Here is a 23,558-nt window from a genome sequence, read left to right on the forward strand (position 1 = left end):
ACACTTAAAACGTGAGAGGCTTTTTCTCTTCCTTTCCAAAAAGCCCAAGACCTGAGAAGCACAAAGGCCTTTTTACCCTCCTTGAAAAGAAATGACAATACCATGTCCCATGCCTTCTGGATGTGTTAGCCTCTACAAGACAAGGAGACTCTCTATTTCTAGATACAGGCTTGCAAAAGTGGTGAAGACAAATGTGTGTTAGGTCAGAGACACTTTCTCAAAAATCTATAAAAAAGAGATTGCGTCTGCATGTGGATACATGCCTTTGAACTTCTTGGTGGATCAAGAGGTTTAAATGATACCATCAGGGCTCTTTCTCTCTTCTCCCCGCATGTCTTGACACCGCTTTTTTTTGGTCTCCCAGCCCATTTCAGAACAGCAAACCCTCCTATTTCCCCTCCCTCATCCTGTCATAAGGAATCAGACTTATAATGTTCTTAATACCCAAAAACTCAACAAGAGAAAGATCCTTTCTTCCCCAGTCTCTGGGAGGGTTTCCACTGGGCTCTGCTTGGTCACCTGCCTGTCCCTAGACCACAACTGTGTTCAGGAAGATGAGATACTATATACACCACTTGAGTCACACACCCACCTCCGCAATGCAGAGGATGTGAGTAAAAGCTCCACCAGATAATAGAAGTAACAATTTATAAAAGGAAAAGATTTATAGCAAGTAAAACAAAATAACAACCACAAAAAACAAGAACAGGTGATTACTGCACTGTAGGGGAATAGTCAAGGTTGACTTCCAAGTTTTCAATGCTAGATTTTCAGTGATGTTGATGGAAAATGCCGATGTAGGAGCATTTTGAGCCCATATAGAGAATTGAGGTTTTTTAATGTTGAATTTAAGGTGCCTGTAAGACATTTGAATGAGGTAATCTCTTGGAAACAGAGTCAGGAACACAGCAGAAAAATATACAATTATAATTTTTAAATATAAGATTGATTCGTGTTAAGGTGCATCTGAGTGTGCAGTGGGAAACCCACTATCTTAAGTGGTGAAGTTCCTTACCAAAAAATCTATAATGCATGCTGCCTAGTTGAGAAATCTCCGTATAGTATCCACCCCTCCCCCCAGAAGCTGCACTTCTTTCCAGTAATCTCCGGACTCTCAGGGCCTGGCGTGGGTTTGGGGTCCCCTCTGCCCCAGTCTACTCCGCCTACGGGACCCCGGCGACACGGCCGCGGACTACAATTCCCGGCGTGCCCCGCGGGGAGGCGGGCCGTGGCGGGGGCGGGGCCAGGAGCTGGAACAGCCACCCCCGCGAGTGCTCGGGCGGGGAGATCGGGCGGCGCCGAGCTGAGGTGGCGAGAGAAGAACTCCCGGATGTGGAGAAGCTGGGGAGAAGGCGTGGGAGGAAGATGGACTCGGTGGAGAAGGGGGCCGCCACCTCCGTGTCCAACCCGCGGGGGCGGCCCTCCCGGGGCCGGCCGCCGAAGCTGCAGCGCAACTCCCGCGGAGGCCAGGGCCGAGGCGTGGAGAAGCCCCCGCACCTGGCGGCCCTAATTCTGGCCCGGGGCGGCAGCAAGGGCATCCCCCTGAAGAACATTAAGCACCTGGCGGGGGTCCCGCTTATTGGCTGGGTCCTGCGTGCGGCCCTGGACTCGGGGGTCTTCCAGAGGTGCGCATGTGCGAGAGTGGGCGGCGCGGTCTGGGCGGGGGTCGGGCGAGGGAGCCGGGCTGCTGGAAGGGCTGGGGCTCCCTGGGCAGTTGCTCTTGGAAGGGGTGTGCAAGATCCGGGGTGTGGGGGCCCCGTGTGAGAGCTCAGGGAGGAAGTGCTCCTGCTTCTTCCTTGTTTCGTCGCTGCTCGTAGTCTTGACCTGGGACAGTGCCTGTGCCTGCCCTTGAGCATGCCGTCCGTCAGAGGGGAGATTGCCCCTTTTTCAGCCGTCTCCGCCGCCCTGGTTGACCTCATCGGGTAAAGGAAAGGAGGCCACCCCTATGAAACGTCTGTGGCGACATGTGAACTCCAGCAGGCAGAGGCCGTTGGGGTTCCCCTGTTGCTCAGCCTGTGATAACCACTTGGTGCCGATCGATTAGGGAGGCATCAGGTTCCTGAATGGAGTGAGGTGTCAAGGCTTTCTAGTTTCAAGCTCAGCTTGGAGATCCCTTTCTGACCTTTGCAAAATACTCCAAGCTATCTGCCTGTGAGTCAGCACAATCTAGAAAACCCCTTGCATTTGTCCATAGGTAAGAGATAGTGAGGAAACGTACAGCAGGCTGCTTTATGATATGCTTATAAATGCTTTCATTGTGTCTTTGGAACTTCGTCCGCCCTGAGACTGTTTTAATTGTGCATCATTCAGAGACATTGCCCATATGCCATTTTGGTCAGGAGGGACAAGCTGATATCATTCATAAAAGAACAGAGATAGAATTTTGTGCCAGGAATGAGTTTACACATAGTAACTTCACCCTAATTATGCTTGAATTTGTTACTTTGGGAAGTAAATTATTTTAACTTTTTGATTGGGCTTTGGTTCTTGAAGAGATGGTTGTTTTTGGAGCATCTTAATTGTCCACATTAATATATGGGCATATGATTTTCATTTAACTAGTCTTGTTTAAAGAAAGATACTCCAAAAATATGAATTTACTAATTTTCTTAATGTTTTAATCCAAGGGAAGCCCTGGGTGGACCGCAGTAAATAGGGTAGGCACCCAGAAGATAACACTAATGTAGCAATGTAATAGGAAGTGTGCAAAGGAGAGATAGGGAAAGCCTTGAGAATTTGGTTCAATTCAGTTAACATTTACTGAGCCCTAATTTCTGCCATGCACATCCAAGGAAATAACCAAGATGAAATGACATGGTTCTTGTCCCTGGGGCTTACTGCCTTTTGGAAATTTTTTCACCTTTATAAAGAGTGCACACTGGGGAGAAAAAAAAAAAAAAGACTGAGAGAAGTGCATCCAGGCCACAGGGATATGCCATTTTTGTGAAATGAAGTAGAGATCAAAAATCACTTTCACAGTAAATTAAGAACAAAACTCACAACACTGATTACATGTCAGGAACCCCCTTTCAGCCTGGCTTAACAAAAAAGGGTAAGGCTTGTTTCAGGTACAGTGAGATTCAAAGGCTAAAATGATTCATTCATTCAGCAAATATTTGTTGACCATCTATTGTGTGACTGGCACTGTACTGTGTCCTTAACCAGAGGTGATAGCAGTAGCAAGAGTCATTCCTTAGTCTCATGGAGCTTGCATTTTGAGAGACAAGCAATAAACTAACTGTGTATCCTATATTTGGTGGTGACAGTATTTTCGAGAAAAATAAAGCAGGGTAAGGGAATGATGCACTCTGTCACCAGAATCCTCCATTTCTTAGTTCTTCTAGATAGGCTCTCCCTTTATGGTGTCAGGTGATTGTGCTGAGAACTGCAAAACTCTCAGCACATAATGACTTGTCCAAACTCTAGTATGGTTTCCAGGAGCATCAGGCCATGCTTCTAGGATGATCCTAGCCCCCCTTAAAATGGCTGAGAAAGGTCAGTGCTGCCAGGATAATTTACTGTTTGTTTCAGGTGCAACCTGGTGACTGGCAGGAAGCCTCTGAACCCTATCTCAGAACAACTACTTTTGAAAACTTATAAACCCCTTCTCCAGCCTGTGGAATGTAAATCTACCACCCAAAACTGTCTCTCTGAAATGGAAACATCCTAGTAGATAACCCTCATTCATTCTTAGTCCTGTGGGAGAATTAAGGGCCTAAATTCCATGGGCACCTTGCTTCAACTCGCACCTTGCCTCCATCATAAAGTTAAGTGTGTTTCTTCTCTGGATAAGCACCAGTTACCAAACCCAGATGGCCTAGTCACAGGGACTAACCCCCTCTATCACCCTTGCGATACCTTTTCCTTAACACTCCAGCCTTTAAGAAGTCTCCAGCCTTTGTTTGGGGGGATTTGAGTTCAGTTTCTACTAGACTCTTTTCCCTACTGCCATAGTTAACAAATCAAAGCTGTCCTTTCTGCTTTGCTCTCCAGCTTTGTTTACCCCCTTATTTTACTCCTTACAGGCTTAAGTCTAACCAGAGAGTTTCTTTGGGTCCCCAGTGCTTATGTTGGTACAGTTTAGCTGCCTCTTCCGCCGTTGGAGCCAGTGACGGAGCGTCGCCTGAGGCACAATGTGACAGTTGCATCAAGAGAAAAATTGGAATATGATTACCAAAGGGGAGTAAATGCTGGGAGTCAAAACCTAACAAATACCCTTATAGCAGACACAGGAGATTTTGCTACAAAATGATTGGAAAATATATGTTATATATTAAGCAGTAATTTTCCTGTTTCCATTTATTAAAATGCATTTATATAAAACTCCACGAAAGAATAAATGATTCCTAAGAACCTTTTCTATGCCAATTTATTTAGCACATCTAGATGAGAGGAAGCATCTTGACAATTGGAAGGATATTTTATACTTCAGGTCACCTATGGTATCTGTTACTATACTAATAATAGTAATTAGAAGAAATAAAACCAGTATTTTCCTTAACCAGCAAAATGAGCGTAATCGGTCTGACTCTGCCTTCTCAAACTTAGAATACTGTGTAACAAAGTGATTTTCCTCTCTTTAGGTTGCATAGCTGTTTGCTATGTTGCATCCTTTCTAGGGATCTGAAAAGTTCAACTAAAAAGGTAAAAAAGGGGACTAGCACTACTTCTCAGTGAAGTTTTTGCTGATCTCCTCAGTGGAAAGTAACTGTGTCTTTGTTTTCCGCACAGAACAGCAGTGTTCAGACCTTCTTTTAGTGCACGCATTATGCAATGAAGTAAGGTCATAGACCCTGGAGTTAAACTGTGGATTTGAGTTTCTAGCTTCACCACGTTAACTGCAACTTTGGGTAAATCACTTAACGTCTGTGCCTCGGTTTCCTCGTCTGCAGAATGGACTTAAGTATCCACCTCATAGGCTTGCTGAGGGGATTAAGTGAAGTAGTTTATATACAGCCATTAGAATGTGTCTACCGTGTGATCTGTCCTTGACATTTTCCCCCCTTGTTGAGGTTTTTACAATCTTCATCTCTTCTATGGGCCACAGTTTCCTTACTTGTAAAATGGAAAAGTTGTAATGATCTTCAGAATTCTTTCTAATGCTGACACACTTTCACTTTGAAGAGTTAATGGAACTGTGTCTTTACTCTCTATTTCAAGGGTCCACCAACTTTTCTATAAAGGGCTAAATACTAAATATTTCAGACTTTATCTCTGTTGTTTTGCTCTGTTTTATGTTGTGAAAGTAGCCATAACAATACGTAAGTGAGTGAGTATAGCTGTATTCCACTGAAAGTTTATTTATAAAAATAGGCAGGCTGGGAGCCAGATTTGGCCTGGGATGACCCTTACTCTACTGGGTTGAAGAGGTACTTGTGAGCAGGTACTCCTACTTACCTTGGTATGCTTAATGTATTGGAACCTCAATTAAAATGTGTTGATTTGGATTTAATTGATTTATTCTGAAGCTATGGTCCAAGTTTGGGGCAACCTTGCTGCCCCTCACCTTCTATTTTCTTTCTTTGATAAATATTTACCCTAGGAAGAAATTGAAGAAAATTGCAGCTGCCCAATTGTGTTTTTCAGGGCTAGAAGATGTTTAGGAGATTATTTTGTTCAAAACCATGATTTGTTCATTGAGGCAGATTTTTCTGGCCTGCTCAGAGTCAAAGCTAACAATACTACCAGGGTTGCTACCTTTGCATACTACTTTGGATAGCAGTTGAGAAAAATGCTAAGATAATTATTTTCATTTAGTAAAAAGTTATCGTTGGAGGTTAGTTTGTAAGAGCTTGATTTCAGCAGTGGTTCAGTGCTGTGTTAGTAAACCTCAGAACAAATTGATTTTGTGAATGTTACTTAACATACTGTGGGGAAAAAAAAATGAACTTTAGTTTCATTTGTAGGGTGTGGATTTATGATTAATAATAAGCCTGGAGGGCGCCTGGGTGGCTCAGTGGATTAAAACCTCTGCCTTGGCTCAGGTCATGATCTCAGGGTCCTGGGATTGAGGCCCGCATCCGGCTCTGCTCAGCAGAGAGCCTGCTTCCCACCCCCCACCTCCCTACCTCTCTCTGCCTGCCTCTCTGCCTACTTGTGATCTCTCTTTGTCAAATAAATTTAAAAATAAATAAATAAATAAAATAATAATAAGCATGGAACTTCAGTTTCATTCGTAGGGTGTGGATTTGTGATTAAATAATAAGCCTATGCTGTGTTACTCCTAGAATGGCATTTTGTGATTTGAAATAATATTCACAGGCATCAGGGTTGATATTCCTGTTCATCCTGTTAGATGGAATATGACTTCATTTGAGGCTAAAGTCATTAGCATTAGGCTTTGACATTTACTCTGTACTTGATTTTACATTTTATTGACCTGTTTATTCACTTGCTGACTCTTTCGTTTTGCCCTCTCTCTTCTGATTCCCCTAAACCAAAGGAAAATGATCTATTTACATAACCCCTTTAATAAATGATGTTCACTGTATTTTAAGTCTACATATGGGATGCTATTTTCATACATATAAATTAGGCATTTGGACTTTCAGAACTTCAGTTTTCCTTCCAACAGAATCAGTGTGAGCATTAAATGAGACCATGTATGTATGCCTTTATTACCATTCCTATTTTATTATTTTGAATAGCTTGTGGTTTGTATTAAATCCTTCTAACAATGGTATGAGGTACTGTTACTATCACTGGTATTTTTTTTTTAAATCACCTGCACTTTACTAAAAATCGAGGCCTAGGGAGATGATGGATTTTGCCTGAGGTCATATAGCTAACATGTGGCAGAGCTAGGATTTAGACTCATTCCTTCAGATCCCATGCTGTTAACCATTTAATGTTTCATTTATTAACACATATAGATTGAGCATGTTATGGAGCAGGCACTATAAAAATGCTTTGTAAAAATAAAGCATTGTAGAGAGGTTAGTCGTTGCTTCCTTACCTCTCTTCCCTTGTTGGCTTAAGGAGTATTTCAGTACTGTGTTGGCCTCTGTCTCTACCAATGGGCTAAGAACTGAAAGTTTCTCAAGAAAATGAACTACATGTCCGCAGTAGAACCTGAAACATAATAGGCACTCAGTAAACGTTTCATGAATGAAAAAATAAATGAATGATAAAAGGGAGGAAGGAAAAACAAATCTCTTCCAAAACCTCTGTTATTTTTTATTTGCCTTTTAAGCATTTCAAAAATGTCACCGAATCCTGTGGTGTTGAATTTTCATTATAGAAAATCAGGATAATAAGTGACATCAGTAATTTCAGTTAGTGACATAAATTAGATGTCAAAAGACCATTTCTTTTGCTTTTCCTGTTCACTCCTTACTGTATTTACCATTTAACCATCCTCCCTTCACCTTCTCTATTTTAAAACTAGGTTTTCATTGGTACTTCCCTTTGTTATACACCTTTGACTATGACATTTCTCCAGTAGAATATCTGCCCCCAAATATTTCTGGGGACTTCTGTGTTCTGCCTCACACAGACTGACAGTAAATATAAGATATCTGATCCCTAGCCAGTGGCTCATTGTGTTTACTAGGTTTTAAAAAAAGAAAAAAAATTAGGGAGGTTATCAACTTTATCTTTAGATTTAAATCTTCCTTCTGCAAATATTAAAGGGAAGAATGGAAATCAATAAGTAAAATCTGGCGATGTTAGAATTTTGTGTGTGTGTGTGTGTGTGTGTGTGTTCAGTAAACTTCTATCTCCAAAAAAAAAATTCCTATAGTTTCTCACTTTCTTTTCATTCTTGACAGTTGAGCATAGACATCTGAAACATGCAGTTCCTCTTACCCCCAGTAGATGTTGAATAAAAGTGCTAAAAGAAAAATGCATATGCCAAAGACTACAAGTCATTAAACTGTCTTTGTGTAATATCACTAATAAAACATTGTGGCTAGAATATTCACATCTTTTTTTTCTAGCAAAGGGAATCTGTGAAGGTCCAGGAAACTTAACTTCAGTAGATACTGGCACACTTCCCCAAAGTAGCATTCTACTCATAGTCATCATCTTAGAAAGTCTAAACGGTGAACCACATAAGATGTGATGAAAGGTGCAGTTAAGGTAAATGTCCCAGAGGCAATCAACTCACATTCTCCATGTCTGTAATTATCAATGGCTAAAACTCCATCAGTTCTGTGTCATATATTTATAGTATACCCGTTATCGGCAAAGCAGGAGAATTAGATTAGCTGATTATTTTGAGCCCAATCTAGGCATTACGTTGCTTCTAAGCTTGAAATTCTTTCAGCTTCATGGTTTGACTAATACAAATCCGTTTTTTTTCTTGGCAAGTATATTAGAATTCTTCACACACTAACTTGGATTGAATGAGGAATAAGAAGCAAGATCTTCTTAATTGCCTTTAGATTTGAACTTCTATTTTACTTAATATACCAGTAGCCTTAAATATACCAAGTGTCATTTTTTTCTATTTTTATAAAACTGTATCTAGGGCTATAGAAATAATACTTATATAAATAAAAAAGACATAAGACAATACAAATACAAATATTTTTATATGTAAACAAAAAGTATATTTGTTACTATATTTTTATTCAGACAGTTAATAAAGTGTTATATATATTATACAAAATATAATTTTTTAAATTTTATATTATTTTAGATCTGTAATTTTTTTGATGGTATAAAAACTATTCTAACATCATGTAAGGTGTATTTTGGTGTTGCAGAGCTCCTTTTTATCTTTAGTGGTTTCTTTTAATGTTTTGACTTGTTATACTTATTTTTTACTATCTATCCAGTGTGTGGGTTTCAACAGACCATGATGAAATTGAGAATGTGGCCAAACAGTTTGGTGCCCAAGTTCATCGAAGAAGTTCTGAAGTTTCAAAAGACAGTTCTACCTCACTAGATGCCATCATAGAATTTCTTAATTATCACAATGGTATGAATTTGATAGTTTATTCAAAATTTTATGTAATTTCTAATATTTCATAAGACTTGTTTTCACATTTGAATTTAAGATCTTTGTATTCCTTGCAAAGAACTTTGATGTCCTCTTCATTTGTTTTCTCTTTTTAAGAGGTTGACATTGTAGGAAATATTCAAGCAACTTCTCCATGTTTACATCCTACTGACCTTCAAAAAGTTGCAGAAATGATTCGAGAAGAAGGATATGATTCCGTTTTCTCTGTTGTGAGACGCCATCAGTTTCGATGGAGTGAAATTCAGAAAGGAGGTAATCTGTTATATCAGTATTGATTTTAGCTTTTATGGAGAATCCACTTTTTCATATGTAAATATTCTTTAGGAGTGAAGGGAGCAACACGTGATTAACAACTGTAGCAGGTAATGACATTTATAATCAGTTCTAAGTCTTGTGATTATTGAGACAAGACAGACCAAATTCCCTGCTTTACTTTTTACAAATGGGCATTTTAACACTCTATTTGCCTTTTGAGGCAGGCGTGTCCTTTTTCTAGATGTGAAATACTTCTGTGTTGGTTCTAGACTTGCTTGGTAAACTCCATATAAATCATAATAAGATTGTGGGGATAGAAATCTATCAAAAAGTTCTGGAGGACCTCAAGAATGAATTCTGGAGTTGCTTCCCAAAATTTGTTAGATTGTCCAATGTAAGAAGATGCAGGAGTCTGATTTCTAGCTAGGTAAGCTAGTAAAATATGGAATAAAGAATAGGATGACCAACAAGTAGGTAAATGTAACATATGTAAGGAAAGGCAGTTTGATTTCTGTTAGGTGCCCTGGCATTTGCTGAGTATAGTAGAGCTGCCTTATTGTGACTTCAAGAAGACAGTGAAATGCATATGAGGGAAACTGGAGCAATGAAACTGGAGACAGCGCAGAAAAAGAGAGCAAGTAAGAGGATGGAAGGGCTGAGAATAAGATTCTCCAGTCTCAAAATCTGAATGTTACCTAAACCAATGAAATACATCAGTGAATAATACATTTACAGATTCATTGCATTCAGTAAATATTGTCTTCTCTGTGCCATGTTCTGTGTTAAGCTATACATTTTAACTTCGAACTTACCAGTTCTCAGAAATTTTTATTTCTGAGGAAATAATTCCTAGGAAGGCTCTTATTAAAGTTTAAGAAACAAATTTTTGAAGCAAATCAAGGAAGGAAGCCCAGTGTTAAACTGAATATTGAGCTTTATATGGTATATGATGGAAGTTCAAGAAGTCCAAGAAATATGTATGTTAAATAGATGACAAAGCCAAAGCCATAAAAATTAGATCTGTAAGTATTTTTAAGAAAATTAGATATGTTCGAATAAATGTCTTTTAACATCAAGAAGTGAATATTAGGGACAAGACCTTTGTCTTGTTATAAATTTTCTTAGAAGCACTATGAAATAGAATGCTATTGATGAACAGTGGTTCTAACCCAGAATGGTATTTCTTGTGAGTCTATTCTTATGTTCCTTGTTTATAAAATCACTAAAAGTGCTACTGGATTAATCAATACTTGAAAAATCGTTCCGTTTTATACTGTATAACTTTTTGTATTTTTTTTGTCATCACGCTAGAACCTTACCATCTAATATAGTAGCCTCTTGCAGTGTTAGCCCTCGAAATGTAGTTAGTCCAAAATGAGATATGCATTAAGCATAAAATATACGTTGGATTTCTAAGATTAGTATGCAAGAAGTATATGCAATATCTCATTAATAATTCTTATATTTATTACATGTTAAAAACATTTTAGATACTTGGGCTAAATAAAATCTATTATTACAACTAACATCACTTTTTACTTTTTTAAAATTGTAGCTGTTAGAAAACTTAAAATTATATTATATAAACATTATATTTATTGGACAGCACTGCTCAAGAGATTACACTCTGTACCCTTAGTTTGTTATTGTCTACAAATAACTAATTTGTAGTTACAAATAACTACAGATAACTGTATTCACAAATAACTAAGAACCTTACAATAGTAAATTTCTATTTAGCCCCTGCCTTTTGTTCTATTGTCACATAATCTATTTCTATATATATTATGAGCCATGATACGTTGTTCTATTTATTTTAAATAGTTAATGGTACTTTAAGTTATTTTAAAATAGTCACTTATCTTCACCTGCATATTTATCTTTTTTTTGTTTTTCTTCATTTCTTACCACTTACATGTGCTTCTGTCTTATAGTGTACAATCTGTTAGTAATAGCTCCTCTCAGCTTTTGTCTGTCTAAAAACGTCTATAATTCGCCCTTATTTGTAAAGGGCATTTTCATTGAATATAAAATTTTGGTTTGCCTTTTCTTTCTGTCAGCATTTTCAGATCGCATCTTTAAGATGTTACTCTTTTGAAGATGCATCATTAACACATCATTTCATTATTTTCTGCCATCCATTGTTTCTTAAAAGAAATCAGCTCTTATTCTGATCATTGTTTCTCTAAATATGATGTCTTTTTTCCTCAGGCTGCTTTTAAGATTTTTCCATTTATTTTAATTTTTCATAGTTGACTCCAATTTGTATTGCTGTCGTTTTGTTGTATTTATCCTATTTAGAATTCTCTGAACTTCTCATATCTGTAGGGTGATATCTGTCATTAGTTTCCAAAAATTCTGTGCCTTTATCTCCAAATATTTCTTTCGCCATATTTTCTCTCTCCTCTCTTCCTGGGACTCAGATTTAAGTGTGTCTTAAACAGTTTTATGGGGCCCACATGTCTTTCACAGTCTGTTCTGTATTGTTTGTTGATTTTTCTCTCTGTCCTTCATGTTGAGCAATTTCAGTTGACATATTTGAGTTCATTGATCATTTCCTCTGACTTGTCCAGAGCACTATAAATCCTGTCCAGTGAATTATTCCAGATACGTATGTTTTCCATTGTGGAATGTACATTGGAGTAATTTTTAGACATTCTGTTCTCTGTTGAAATTCTCCATCTTTTTATCTTTTTAAAATCTTTTCCTCTAATATCTTTAACATATTTATGATAGTTAATTGAAAATCCTTGATTGTGGGTTCCGATATCTGGGTCATTTGTAGTTCTGTTTCTACAACTGTTTGTTTTTCTCTAGTTATGGGTAATATATTTCTGCTTCTTCAGAATGACTGAAGTCTAAAATACAGTATTTTGTCACCTGCCTGATATAGAGACTGGAGTACAGTTGACCCTTGAACAACACGGATTTGGGCTGCACGGGTCCACTTGTACACAGTGTTTTTCAATAAATACAGTACAGTACTGTAAATGTATTTTCTCTTATGATTTTCTTAGTAGCATTTTTTCCTCTAGCTTATTTTATTGTAACAACACAATACATAAAATACACAAAATATGTGTTAATTGACTATGTTATTGGTAAGGCTTCTGGCCAACAGTAAGCTCTTAGTAGTTAAGGTTTGGGGGCATCAAAAGTTACATGTGGATTTTTGACCATGTCAGTGGTTGGCACCCCAACCCCAGCGTTGTTCAAGGGTCTGTATATATTATTTTCCTCTAGGGAGGGCACACCCTTTCTTCTGTCAGGAAGATAGGATATGGAGCTACTCACTTTGATCCAATTAGGAGTTCTGCTGATGGGTTTGAGCTTTAGTTTCACTTTACCTCTTAGTGCAGATGTCTGGCCAGGAGATGGATCTTGTATGTATTCCTGACAACCCCAAGCCACCAGGACTTTGGGATCTAAGCCCCACAAAACTCTAATGATCTCTCCTGCCTTCCAGCCCATCCCTAGCTTCTTGTGCCTCAGCTCACTCAGGAAACGTCCTGCAGGGGAAAAAGTGGGTGGGCTCTTATAGAAGTCAATCTGTGATTCTAGTCTACAGGGCCCATTAAATACTCTTCTGGTTCCTCTTTACCCCAGCAAGGTCATTCTGCTTATGCCAAGTTTGACTTTCTTTCACTTCTTCCTCAGATGCAGCAAATATCCCCAGAGAGAAAGCAGCCACTGATCCTTGTTCACTTAGAAAAGACTTGCCCCTCTCATTCCTTTCCTTCAAAGCACCACTTGAATTAGTTTGTTTATTGCCTATCTCCACCACTAGATTGCACATTCCGTTAAAGTGGAAAGAGTTGTATTCACTGCTGTGTATCCAGTGCCTGTAAAACTATACCCTGTGTAGCAAATCAGTGTATATTTGCTGAATATTTTTCCTAGATTTTATCAAGCACTGATGGACTAGGATTGAAAAAAGGATGGTTTAGTTAGGGAAGTAAGTAAAGTTATTTCTAGAAGCCATTGCTCACACAATTGACAACCAAAATTTGAATCAAAAAGATTCTGAGTAATCATCAGCTTTAAACACACATGCACACACACCCACACAGAATCATGTATGCACGTCAATACACACCCATAAACACAGCTTGGAAAAAATACAGTGAAAAGGCAAGAGGATCCCTATTTACCAGTACTGAGGGCTTCGTTTGTTACATCATGTTGTAATTACTAATGCTGATATCACTGAGCCTTCATTACCATGGATAGTAATAAGTAAATATTATTTATTATTATGCTTAGTGTATTTTTAAATTACTGGTAAGAATATGTAATATACAAACATTTTTATCAATATAAAAGTCTCAATAATTTAATGAGGAAATCTTCAGTTTTCTGTAATAACTCTCTGTAAGTAATTTCTCAACCACTTTGTATAAACATATACACTGTATTTCTATAGAAGTAAATACTTAATAATGAGAACTATATTAAAATATTCAAGTAAGGATATTGTATGACAAGTTCAGTCCTTTTTTTCTTTTAAAGATTTTATTTATTTATTTGACAGAAATCAGAAGTAGGCAGAGAGGCAGGCAGAGAGAGGGAGAAGTAGGCTCCCTGCCAAGCAGAGAGCCCAATGCGGGGCTCTATCCCAGGACCCTGAGATCATGACCTGAGCCGAAGGCAGAGGACCAACGTTCTGAGCCACCCAGGCGCCCACGTTCAGTCCTTTTGAAGCTGCCTTAAGGTTGCCTTGATGTCCTTCCAGAACCTTGTATTTTTAAAAGTGCCTTAAAATCTCAATTATTTAGAATTCCTCTGTAAAATACTTTATTTTTCTATGGTTAGATAATACTTATTAAATAATATTACCAAAGATAAATCATCAGCATCATTAGAGATTTTATTCCTTTAAAAATCTATTTTACAGTTTCAGTTTATTTTTTAAAACTACTAAATGAATACTCAGTATTCAAAGCAACAGAGACTTACTATAGCTTTTTGCTTTTAGTTCGTGAAGTGACTGAGCCTCTGAATTTGAATCCAGCTAAACGACCTCGTCGACAAGACTGGGATGGAGAATTATATGAAAATGGCTCATTTTATTTTGCTAAGAGACATTTGATAGAGATGGGTTATTTACAGGTTTGTGCCTTCATTCTGCAAAAATCTTTTAAACCTTTTTATGTGTATAACTCAGATCTAAGGAAGACATATGGCACAGTACATAAAGGAAAATATCAGTTCCTAGAGGAAAGGCAATAACTGATAAGATTTATTATCTGAGGCCTTTATCCTGTAGGCTTACAATAAACTAATCTTTGGAATCCATTCAGTGAATAAGCAAGGAATTCCGCTACAACTAAGAAATGAATCAGATACTGAATTTTATACACATGTCCTGATTTTCATTTTATTCCATTCAAAATTCTCTTTTTAATCCATGTTTTTTTACCATCAGGTTGTGGTTGTATAGTTGAATAAAAATCTATTGCTTTTAAAAAGAGACAAAATAACATAGTAGATGTGGAAGATCACCAACCTGGGTGTCCGGAAAGCCAGATTATAGTTCTCTACCTCTAACTATGTGGCTTTGAAAATACATTTTATCTTTTCCAAAGCTCATTGCTCTCATTTTAAAATGGGGAGGGGGGGATATTTCTCACATCTTTAGAGCCTACATGGTTGCATCATATAGTATTTGTTCCTTTCGGTTAATAGCAGTTATTTATTCAGCCCTTACTATGTACCAAGGACTGTACAAAACACTTTACATAGGGTATCTCATGTAATTTTTTTTTTAAAGATTTTATTTATTTATTTGACAGAGAGAGATCACAAGCAGGCAGAGAGGCAGGCAGAGAGAGAGGAGGAAGCAGGCTCCCTGCTGAGCAGAGAGCCCGATGCGGGGCTCGATCCCAGGACCCTGAGATCATGACCCGAGCCGAAGGCAGCGGCTTAACCCACTGAGCCACCCAGGCACCCCTAAAATGTAATTTTTTTTTTAAAAGATTTTATTTATTTATTTGACAGACAGAGATTACAAGTAGGCAGAGAGGCAGTCAGAGAGAGGAGGAAGCAGGCTTCCTGCTGAGCAGAGAGCCCGATGCGGGGCTCGATCCCAGGACCCTGGGATCATGACCTGAGCTGAAGGCAGAGGCTTTAACCCACTGAGCCACCCAGGCGCCCCAAGGGTATCTCATGTAATTTGCATAGCAGTGGAATAAAGTAGACATTCCTGGCCCAATTTTATAGAGAAGGGAATGGCTGCTTTAAAAAAAGGAAATAATTGGTTCAGGGAATAAGTAGGTAGAAGTAGTACTATTGGGATTTGGATTCAGGTCCTTATGTTACTCAAAATCAGCATTTAAAAAAAACCCTCTACTTACTATAGTAAAAATTCTAATGTGACTTACGTTCTGAGGTAAGAGGGTTTTTAACAATCTCCTGGCAGTATATAGGCAAACTGTAGACTGTTTAGTTAAGTTTGAGTATTCAGGAAAATTAGATTTGACACATGTAGATAGCACTCTTTCCAAACTCTGTGCTAAGATGACTGTTACTTGACCCTTTCCTAAAGTGTGGAGAACAATGAACTATCTCATCGTAAGATTTATGAAGAGACTGCCAATTCTAAAAAACGAAATTTTCCAGTAGTTGATTTTGATATTCAGATTTTCACAGTCATAGGAAAGGCCTCCCCCTTTGCCCCCAGGCCCCCAGATCAGGAAATTGTCCCTCCCTTTGCCCACATGTGATCCAGACAATTAATGTCCACTCCTACCTGTAGTTCAGGGATCTAAGACAATTCTGTACAATAGATACTACAGTTATTTTTCCTCCCCAATCTTGCCACTCAGTTGCAAATTAGAACATAAGTTCTGAAAATCTTTATACTGCTTTGGATGATGACAGGAAAAACTATCAGAGGAAGGGGATACAATTAGGCAATTTCTAGAAAATTTTTGGTCAGAATATTGGAAGATGGCTATTTCTGCTTTTTTCAGTCTTAAAATAGAAATCTACTTAAAAATGGGAAGCTTGCACTGTGTAGACAGAATTTGAAGAATATTATGGCCTATGGTTTGAAGATGTGGGAAACAAAAAGGTTTTCCCTCAAAAAATTATTTGTTGAATGTCATTTTGCTCAGTTATTTTTTTTCTCAGTATTGTAGAAATGAAATGAATTCATTGTTCTGTATTATAATAAACTTTTTGGAATTGTGAATAAATGTTAAAAACAGTACTCATGGCATTTATACCATCTTTAGGGTGGAAAAATGGCATACTACGAAATGCGAGCTGAGCACAGTGTGGATATAGATGTGGATATTGATTGGCCTATTGCAGAACAAAGAGTATTAAGGTAAAAACAAGACTTGCACAGCCTTTGCACTGGACCCTGACATACTTTTAGTAGATATGTACAGTTTTCTAGACACTAATTTTTGATACTCCAGACATTTTAGGATCTTTGTAATTAGTCTGTTCATGTGAGGAAAACAGACACATGAAACATGCCTATAGATGGCTTATTCAGTAACTTGAGAAACACATAGTCTGGTTAGACCACTCTACTCAAGGTCTTGCACTGGAAGTTGAAGTGTATATGTGACGTAAATGTGAAGGGTAATGTTTGAGTAACTGAGTGGGAATGGTTATTACGTTTACTGGTGTTAGCCAGTTGAGAGGGAGTGATTAGTATTGCATTTGTACTCAGAGGTCTATTTTGGTTTCTTTTAGATATGGCTATTTTGGCAAAGAGAAGCTTAAGGAAATAAAACTTTTGGTTTGCAATATTGATGGATGTCTCACCAATGGCCACATTTATGTATCAGGAGACCAAAAAGAAATAATATCTTATGATGTAAAAGATGCTATTGGGATAAGTTTATTAAAGAAAAGTGGTATTGAGGTATGTGCCCCCTGAATATAGTGATGTTTTTCAAGGTGATGATTTAGGGTCAAAGAACATGTGAGGGAAATAGATTTAAATTTTTAGTATTCTCTATTAAAATATCTGAAATTTAGCCTTCACATGGCTAGAAAACTGTCATACCTTTACTCTTAGATGAATAAAATTAGGAATTTGTCAATTAGCGAATATTTCTTGTTTATTCAGTAAACATTATTTTTAAATGGTAACTGTCTAGTAATTCCTATAGGATCTTTCAATAAGAAAAATTTCATAAAAAATAGGTATCAGGATTTAGGGAAAAAAGCAAGTATCTTGTGGATTTTTAAAGATTAGCTTATTCTTATGATTGAAAATTTTAACTCAAAATAACTTAATATATTTTCAAAAATGAAAGCTAAGATAATTTCTTATAATTCCCTAGAAATCTTAAGTATGTGTATGTACCTAAGCAGCACAAGAGACAAGTTGTAGACTTTCCTCTGGATAAATTGAATGATAGGAGAATTTTAGGTTAGTATCAGACAATGTATATTTTTTAAATTGCAGATAGGTTCCTTCCCACTGTAGAAAACAGTGTCTTTTACCTTTATTGGACTATTAGAAAATGTTGTAAAAATCCATCATTTTAAAATAGCAGTTGATTTTACTTAATTGGTCGTTCACTCATTTGTGACTCATATTATTTACCAGGTGTTATTTTATTAGGAAATACTTGTTTATTTACTCATTTTGCCCTTTCTTTTCTTTTCTTTTTTTATTTTTTAAGGTGAGGTTAATCTCAGAAAGGGCATGTTCAAAGCAGACACTCTCTTCCTTAAAACTGGATTGCAAAATGGAAGTCAATGTTCCAGACAAGCTGGCAGTTCTGGATGAGTGGAGAAAAGAAATGGGCCTGTGCTGGAAAGAAGTGGCATATCTTGGTTGGTATCTTATTATTCATTCATCATAAAGTGGGCCAGGATTTTTCTTTTTTCTTTCTTTTCTTTTTCTTTTCTTTTTTAAAGAAATAGAGAAATAAAGAAAACTCCCAAGATCGGCATAATTGTAGAGAAATAGAAACTCTCTGCACCACTGAGGAAAGTGCTAAATTGGGATGGGCTTTCTGGGGGTTAGTTTGATAGTACATATCAGTTGTATCTTAATAGAATGATTACTGACACATGGCTTTGGAGTCAGACCACACTTGACTGGTCAGCTTTGGTAAGCTGAGCCTTCATTTCCTCCCCTGTAAACTGGAAATGTCAAGAGTACCTGTGTCATAGGACTGTCATAGGAAGCAATGAGGTAATCTGGGTAAAGCACTTAGCAGATCCCTAACATACAGGAAGTACACTTTGGATGGTGTTTGCTTTATTAAAATGCTCCAAGTTTTTACTCTTCAGTTCCAATTCCAGGAAGGAAATTGGACAAATGAGTGACTAATGGAGGAAAAAAAAAAAAAGAGCCCACTTAAATATCCTGCAGGCATAAAACATCCACAAAATGGAATGCTCTGCAACCATGTAATCTGTACTAAGAGGGTCAGGTGTCAAGGTTTTCATGGTGGCATTTAGCAGATACGCTGTGTGCAGGCTTAGGGGCAGTTGCTGAGACTGCCTCCTGAGCTTGCAGTCTCATGTCTACATTTTAGATATTAAAGTAGACAAGTTATTGAAATACATATGACATAAGCCATGTGTGAGATAGGTAGTTACAAGGGTAACATGGGCCTCAAAAGAAGCAGCACAGGAATGCTTTGGGAGCAGGTCATCTGAGGACTTCAGGAATAGCCTTTGAACCTCATGTGCAGATTCAGTGGAGAAGACGATAGAGCCCTTGATAGAAAATGATCTGGTTTTTGTAAGCAGAAAACAATTTTAGTGGCACATACAACAAATTCCAGGTGTACTAAGTATCATGTGACCCTCAGTGAGCTTCTCCAAACCTTGGTTTTCCTATTTATAGTATAAATGCAAAGCAAACTTTATAAAGCTATTGGAAAGAAAATTGAAAATAATATAGGATGCCTAATATAGTGCCTGCAGGTAGTAATAATAGTGTGTATCACTTATGTTGGTAAAATCATGCAATTGCTTATGCCAAAATATAGTGATTATCCAGAAATAGTGGTAATTAGGATGATATTGATTTGGTTTTTGCCTTGATTTAAAAAAATGTTTCTACCAAAAATATGCATTACTTATATAAAAATTTTTTTAAAAAACTATAAAAAGCAGAGGCTAGAAAACAAGAAAATAAGAAAAGACTCCAAATTTTAATTTAAGATCAGAACACTACTTTGCATGGGTCACACAAACGTATGACAATTTGTTCCTTAAAAATATCAACACTTATATAGGTAAATTTTACAAAACATAGCTAGTTCCTGGGGTAGGTTATTCAAATCAAATACTTGAATTTTCATCATCTTTCAGTGAAAAAATTCAGATTTCAATACATTTAATCATTTAGAAATTTTCATTAGATTAATGTGGAACAGATTTAAAACTTTTTTTAACAAGCATTTTATTAGTAGTAGTTGGTCTATGGTATACTAATAATTCTACTAGGAATGGAGAATCTGAGGTACTGGGTGCTTCTGAAATTCATCCTATCAACACAAAACAGAAAGGGGGAGAGCATAGTAGGGCAGGTGGAGAAAGGGGATAGTTTTGTCAGCCTGATGGTAATTCTTCAACGAATAATCAAAGAAAACTTACACATTAAAAGTACTTAAGATATAGATCAATAGAATCCAGTTGTGGACTTTGGCTTCTGATAAAAACAGATCAACTATAAAAAAGAAAATTTGAGACAATGGGATATTTGAGCACACACTAAGTTACTAGATGATATTTTTTTTAAGATTTATTTATTTATTTATTTGAGAGAGAGGGTCGGGGAGAGAGCACAAGCAGGAGAGGGAGAAGCAGACTCCCAGCTAAGTAGGGAGCCCAGCATGGGACTCGATCCCAGGACCCTGAGATCATGACCTGAGCCAAAGGCAGATGCTTAACCAACTGAGCCACCCACGTGCCCCAAGATGATATTAAGGAATTGTGGGTATTGTTAATTTGATGATACTGTCTCACTTAAAAAAAAAAAAGACATACTGGGGGCGCCTGGGTGGCTCAGTGGGTTAAGCCGCTGCCTTCGGCTCAGGTCATGATCTCAGGGTCCTGGGATCGAGCCCCGCATCGGGCTCTCTGCTCAGCACTGAGCCTGCTTCCTCCTCTCTCTGCCTGCCTCTCCGTCTACTTGTGATCTCTCTCTCTGTCAAATAAATAAATAAAAAATCTTTAAAAAAAAAAAAAAAGACATACCTATTAGAGATAGATATGTGTAGGAGGTAGATGCTGAAGAGCTTTGGGGTAAAAACATGATGTCTAAGAATTCTTTCCTAGCCCTCCCTCTAAAAAACTAAGGGGTGGAGCAAAGAGAAAAACACTGATAAATGATCGAAAACATTGATAATCATTCCACATAAACTTGGGGTTCTTGCATGTGTTTGGGATTTTTTTAATGAAAAGTTTAGATAATTCATATTTTACTTATAGAATTTCTCATAATTTTAATATGCATAGCAATCAGAAATTATAATCCATTCTCCTTCCTTAACTGGTAAGAGTTGATTCTGAATTGCTTACAGAGATCCTAGACCTCAATTACACTTGTAAATGCTTCTTTTTTTAAAATAATCTTTTATTTTTTTATTAACATATAAGGTATTATTAACCCTAGGGGTACAGGTCTGTGAATCGCCAGGTTCGTACACTTAACAGCACTCACCATAGCACATACCCTCTCCAACGTCCATAACCCAAAAATCTGGGGTATTCTTATATGCAGTGCTTGAGGTCTTACTGAAGCCACCAGAATTACTTACCGGTTGCTGTTTGCATTATTAGAACTGAGTATTCTTTGTCTCCTTAAATTCTCACCCAGTGTTTCTTTCACTTGGTAGGAAATGAAGTGTCTGACGAGGAGTGCTTGAAGAAAGTGGGCCTTAGCGGCGTGCCTGCTGATGCCTGCTCTACTGCCCAGAAAGCCGTTGGATATATTTGCAAATGCAATGGTGGCCGTGGTGCCCTCCGAGAGTTTGCAGAGCACATTTTCCTACTAATGGAAAAGGTTATTAACTCATGCCAAAAATAGAAATTAGCATAATGTTAGAAAAAGAAAGTATACAGCCTTCTTTAGCTACTTTTATTTTTGATTAAGTACAATTTCATGTTGTAATGTTAACAGAGTGTGATTTGACTTGTGATGTACCTTAATATATTTTAAAGCGAAGTCTTCTCAAATTGTCACTCCCAGAAACTTCTACAAAATAATTGTGCTCTACTTTTCTCTTTATGCAAGATAATTATTTAGAGATTAATACAGTCTTTCTCAGATTTTTAGTAAATGCAAGTAAGAACATCATCTCAATTGACTTTGTATTGTACCCTGTTAAACTGTGTGTTTGTGTGCTTTTAATGATGCTGAGATTTTATTTATTTGGGAACAGTGTGTCTGGTCAGACATGCCCTTCTATTAATTAATAAAATTACATTTCACAAACTTGATGAAAACTGTCTTGTTGCTATAGCAGGGATTTACCAAAGATTCCTGTTGTCCTTTAAACACTGACCACATGGTCAGCAGGAGGAACAAGCCAGTCAGGACCTGGCGTAGAGCATCTACTTGTGTTTTAGGTATGTATACATATAGCGGCCACTCCATACAAATACAGAGCTGCAAAGAAATTCATATATTGTGAAGACTGTTCATTGGAGTAAATCATTTGCAGTTACCTCTGAGGGCTTGGCAATTTTATATACAAAATTTGACTACCACCACAATTTCATATCCACCACAAAGCACTCTCCTATCTGGGTGAATTCCAGGAATGGAGCTTTATCTCATAAATGTGGACTTTTACCTAATAAACACTAACCACTTCTTATGAAACATTTACATCTATTTCCACTGTAAAAAGAATTCAGTTCTGGCAAGAAGCAAGTCATTCAAGCCAAGTCATACAGGAAGCTCTTTTCCTCTGTCAGGATTGGGTGTGTCTGTCCAGTTCAGCATCTGACCATATAGGCCAAACATTGCTAGAAGAAAAAAGGAACTTTTTCAGGGCACCTGGGTGACTCAGTCACGTAAGTGTCTGCTTTCGGCTCAGGTCATGATCTCAGGGTCCTGGGATCGAGACCTGCATCCTGCTCCCTGCTCAGCAGGGAGCCCACTTCTCCCTTTCCTCCCCACTTATCTCTCTCAAATAAATAAATAAAATCTTAAAAAAAAAAAAAAAAAAGGAACATCTTCTACCTTAGTTTGCTTTGTATCTCATCCTAGTTTTTCTCCCACCTTTCTGGCTTTTCCACTGCTAAATTCATTTTCTCCTACCCCTTAATTGTACCCATTCCCAAACATTCTAACCCCAGTTCTTGTCCTTCCCAGAACCACATCTATATTCAAATTTAAGCTATAGCCTCCATGCAGTGACTCCAGAATCTAGTCTCTGTTGTAAACTGTGACTGCATCTCAGATTTTTCACGTTGTAAGCCGGGTTCTTGGATTTGACCTCTCAAGTGTCTGATCTGACCTTTGAGATCACAGCCTTCTCAACTTTACCTTTTCATTTCTCATCCGATACCAAATCTTGAGCTTGATACTATTACCCCAGTCTCCTTTCAGCTTATCTAATAATTTTGCTAGATTAACTGTTGACATTCATTGTTACCCTTTATGAAATATTTTAGTGACTCCATGTTGACCACAGAATTTGATAAAACATTTTCTAGTCCAGATGTACTTTGGACATATCCTAATATTTCCAGCCTCAGTTCCTACGGATTCTTGTGGATCCCACCACCCCAATCAAATTACTCTCTATAATTCTCCAGCAATGCCTCGATTAGCCTCTTCTTAAATTCTTCCTTTAATCCCCATGCTAATCATTCATTCCACAAAAAACTCCTGTCAAAATGCCTCCACCCACAGTAAATGCTACGCATGACTATTACACCATAGTGTTTGGGTATAATACTATGGTTACACTGGAATCCTTTCATTTTGTGACCAAAGCCAAGTGTAAGGACAATTCAGTCCTCACTGAACTACTTTCTGTGTTCCCAATAGTAGGGAGTCTTAGTCAAGAAAATACATGTTCAGCTCTGACATGTAAAGAACAGAAATTACCAATCCCTTCCTTACAGAGAGAAAAATTGAAAATCAGTGACTACTCTTGGACCTCTCAGAGAACTGGGGTCAAAAAGCAACCTCTCCAATGCCTGCAGGGATGGACACGACCAGAGACGCAGCACCTGATACTTACCTGGAGCAGAAGCTGCTGGGTGCCTTAAATGAGCAAGAACACTTACCTTGTAATTTTGATAGATTGCTGGACATTGAGTATGGACTACTGTGAGAGTGAGAAACTTCTGCAGGTCAAAGTCATGAGCTGGGGTCAAAGTCGTGAGCTGGGGT

At 37.8% G+C, this 23,558-nt stretch overlaps 1 protein-coding gene across 1 annotated transcript; it reads left to right on the plus strand.

Moving 5' to 3' along the window:
- The first annotated feature begins 1,259 nt into the window (after positions 1-1,259).
- Positions 1,260-21,649, plus strand: CMAS (cytidine monophosphate N-acetylneuraminic acid synthetase). The gene is made up of 8 exons (XM_047742236.1): positions 1,260-1,625; positions 8,781-8,923; positions 9,062-9,217; positions 14,196-14,329; positions 16,456-16,550; positions 16,928-17,099; positions 17,869-18,022; positions 21,046-21,649. Exons 1-8 carry the CDS (start codon positions 1,366-1,368, stop codon positions 21,234-21,236), a joined length of 1,305 nt encoding a protein of 434 aa, XP_047598192.1. The 5' UTR covers positions 1,260-1,365; the 3' UTR covers positions 21,237-21,649.
- Positions 21,650-23,558: the final 1,909 nt, after the last annotated feature.

The sequence above is a fragment of the Lutra lutra genome, chromosome 8 (assembly GCF_902655055.1).
Source record: "Lutra lutra chromosome 8, mLutLut1.2, whole genome shotgun sequence".
NCBI lineage: Eukaryota > Metazoa > Chordata > Mammalia > Carnivora > Mustelidae > Lutra > Lutra lutra.